This window comes from Mandrillus leucophaeus, unplaced genomic scaffold (assembly GCF_000951045.1).
Source record: "Mandrillus leucophaeus isolate KB7577 unplaced genomic scaffold, Mleu.le_1.0 Scaffold418, whole genome shotgun sequence".
NCBI classification, from domain to species: Eukaryota; Metazoa; Chordata; class Mammalia; order Primates; family Cercopithecidae; genus Mandrillus; species Mandrillus leucophaeus.
In genome coordinates this window covers 693,865-696,684 of record NW_012104454.1, presented here as the reverse complement: position 1 = coordinate 696,684, position 2,820 = coordinate 693,865, and the positions used below count along the sequence as shown (strand labels likewise).

At 44.9% G+C, this 2,820-nt stretch overlaps 1 protein-coding gene across 3 annotated transcripts in view; it reads left to right on the top strand.

Annotated features, from left to right (window-relative positions):
• CCT3 (chaperonin containing TCP1, subunit 3 (gamma)) overlaps positions 1–940 on the top strand; it is a 32,094-nt gene extending 31,154 nt beyond the window's left edge. For all 3 annotated transcript variants that reach the window (XM_011992774.1, XM_011992775.1, XM_011992776.1), the window contains one exon: positions 605–940. In XM_011992774.1, the coding sequence (XP_011848164.1) occupies positions 605–709 (105 nt within the window). In that variant the 3' untranslated portion in view covers positions 710–940. The remainder of the gene's footprint in view (positions 1–604) is intronic.
• Positions 941–2,820: the final 1,880 nt, after the last annotated feature.

Below are 2,820 nucleotides of genomic sequence, written 5' to 3'. Positions count from 1 at the left end.
TGCCACCACGCCCGGCTAATTTTTTCTATTTTTAGTAGAGACAGGGTTTCACCATGTTGGCCAGGCTGGTCTCGAACTCCTGACCTTGTGATCCGCCTGCCTTGGCCTCCCAAAGTGCTGGGATTACAGGTGTGTGCCACCGCGCCTGGCTGAGAACTGCATTTTATATTCAGGACTGAAAAGGCGGGACATGGTGGCTCACGCCTGTAATCACAGCACTTTGGGAGGCTGAAGTAGGTGGATCACGTGAGGTCAGGAATTCAAGACCAGCCTAACCAACATGGAGAAACCCCATCTCTACTAAAAATACAAAATTAGCCGGGCATGGTGGTGTGGGCCTGTAATCCCAAATACTTGGGAGGCTGAGGTAATAGAATCGCTTGAACCCAGGAGGCGGAGGTTGCAGTGAGCTGAGATCATGCCACTGCACTCTAGCCTGGGTGGCAAGAGGGAAACTGCATCTCAAAAAAGAATAAAAGACTGAAAAGGTAGATGTCAGACAAAATGGCAGTTCTGTAGTAGGATCTAGGTGATAGATCTAAAGGAAAGAAAAGTGTCCTTTCCTTCTCTGCTGACCTCTTTGCATCTGTGGTTTTTCTTCTAGACGGCAGTTCTGCTACTGCGAATTGATGACATCGTCTCAGGCCACAAAAAGAAAGGCGATGACCAGAGCCGGCAAGGCGGGGCTCCTGATGCTGGCCAGGAGTGAGCGCTAGGCAAGGCTACTTCAGTGCACAGAACCAGCAGAGTCTCCCCTTTTCCTGAGCCAGAGTGCCAGGAACACTGTGGACGTCTTTGTTCAGAAGGGATCAGGTTGGGGGGCAGCCTCCAGTCCTTTTCTGTTCCAGCTCAGTTTTCCAAAAGACACTGACATGTAATTCTTCTCTATTGTAAGGTTTCCATTTAGTTTGCTTCCGATGATTAAATCTAAGTCATTTGAGAAAGTTGTTATGTGTTTTTCAACCTTGGGCCATCTCTCTTATCTTCTGGCAAATAGGAGGAGGCAGAAAACCTTACTGGGGAGGGAAGGGAGACCTGGAATGAGGGCATTCAGACTCTTTTGCCTTCTTGAGGGAGTATTCTTCAGATTTCTCAGTAAATTTTGGTTGGAAAGACCCTTTTGGAGTTCAAAGGATAATACTGTAAAGCTTACGAAGCACCATTTTGCATTCACCACCCAAAGAATGAGCAACCTGTCTAAAGCATGGGTGTTCCCCATATGTGGTTGTATGTAGAGCAACACCCAGTACCTCCTAGGGCTCTGGTATATAACATATAACATATAAAGGACATATAACATATAAAGGACATATAACATATAAAGGACATATAACATTTTTTTTTTTTTCGTATAGTTTTCAGAATTCTCCCTTTACCTGGAGTTATTTTTCTCTGCCTTCTTCCAATGTTCCTTACGATTCCAGTCTTCATTTTGGCTTTCTGGCCTATTCTCATGCCAGTATCCTGTCACAGTCAGACCTCTCTGCCTTTCTGCTAGCAGAAACAAAATATTTAAATTTCATTTGTTTTTATCAAGGAGAGAAAAAAATCTTGAGTAGTGGTCCCAGGATGCTAGAGGCTAGGTGGTATTATCCTTTGATTTCTTCAGTGTTCCACTTGGCTACTGGGCTTTTCACCCTCACGTCCGTCCTTATGACTCATACATTTAGCCTTGTTTATCTCTTCCCTGACCATAGGACCTAGTCATATTAAGTTGAATACTTGGTAGAATGATGGTAAGTACTATCTAACAGATGTATTCTAGTCATTTTGAATGTTAACTAATGGATCCTCACAACAGCCCTCTTAAGACAGGTAATGTTATCCCCCATTTTGTGAGGAAGAAATCTAATGTATAGATACGTAACTTGTCGAAGGGTCGCAGACCTGGAATTCATATGTAGGCACTGTGGTTCTAGAGGCCTTGCTTTAGAGATGGGGTTTCTCCGTGTTGGTTAGACTGGTCTCGAACTCCTGACCTCAGGTGATTCATCTACCTCATCCTCCCAAAGTGCTGGGATTACAGGTGTGAGCCACCATGCCCGGCCAACAAAGCCATGCTTTTACTGCTGGCTATCCTGCCTGAACTGAGGTGGGATGGAAAGGGGCTTGTGAGATGCCTATGGCTTTAGCTTCCTGCTTAGGTCAGTCCAAAGCCGTCTGCCTATACTCTTTTTGCAAGGGGCTCAGAAATAAGCCTACCTGCCTTTTGCTGAAATCTCTGCCTCTTTGATTGCAGTGTTTTAATTCTCTTGGAGCTTTAACTCCTCAGAGATAAGTTAATTCTTTTATTTATTTATTTATTTTTTGAGACAGAGTCTTGCTCTGTCACCTGGGCTGGAGTGCAGTGGGGTGATCGCAGCTCACTGCAGCCTCCGCCTCCCGGGTTCAAGCAATTCTCCTGCCTGAGCCTCCCAAATAGCCGGGACTACAGGCTTGTGCCACTATGCCCAGCTAATTTTGTTGTATTTTTAGTAGAGACAGGGTTTCACCATGTTGGTTGGCCAGGATGGTCTCCATCTCTTGACCTCGTGGGCCTCCTGCCTTGGCCTTCCAGAGTGCTGGGATTACAGGCGTAAGCCACAGCGCTTGGCCGATGAGTTAATTCTTAAATGAATTAGTAAAACAAGATAGTGAAATAGTGTCCATAACACCTGAGAAATGATGAAAGTCCTGGGAAAGCTAGTCATCTTGTAGATTCTTTCCTCCCCTTTGTTCCTTAGTCAGTCTAGGTTCGCTTTGTTGTCAGCTCTAATAGTTAAGCACTTGGGTAGTGTCATAGTCTTCCTTACTATTATTGGTACCTCTTTTTTTTTTTTT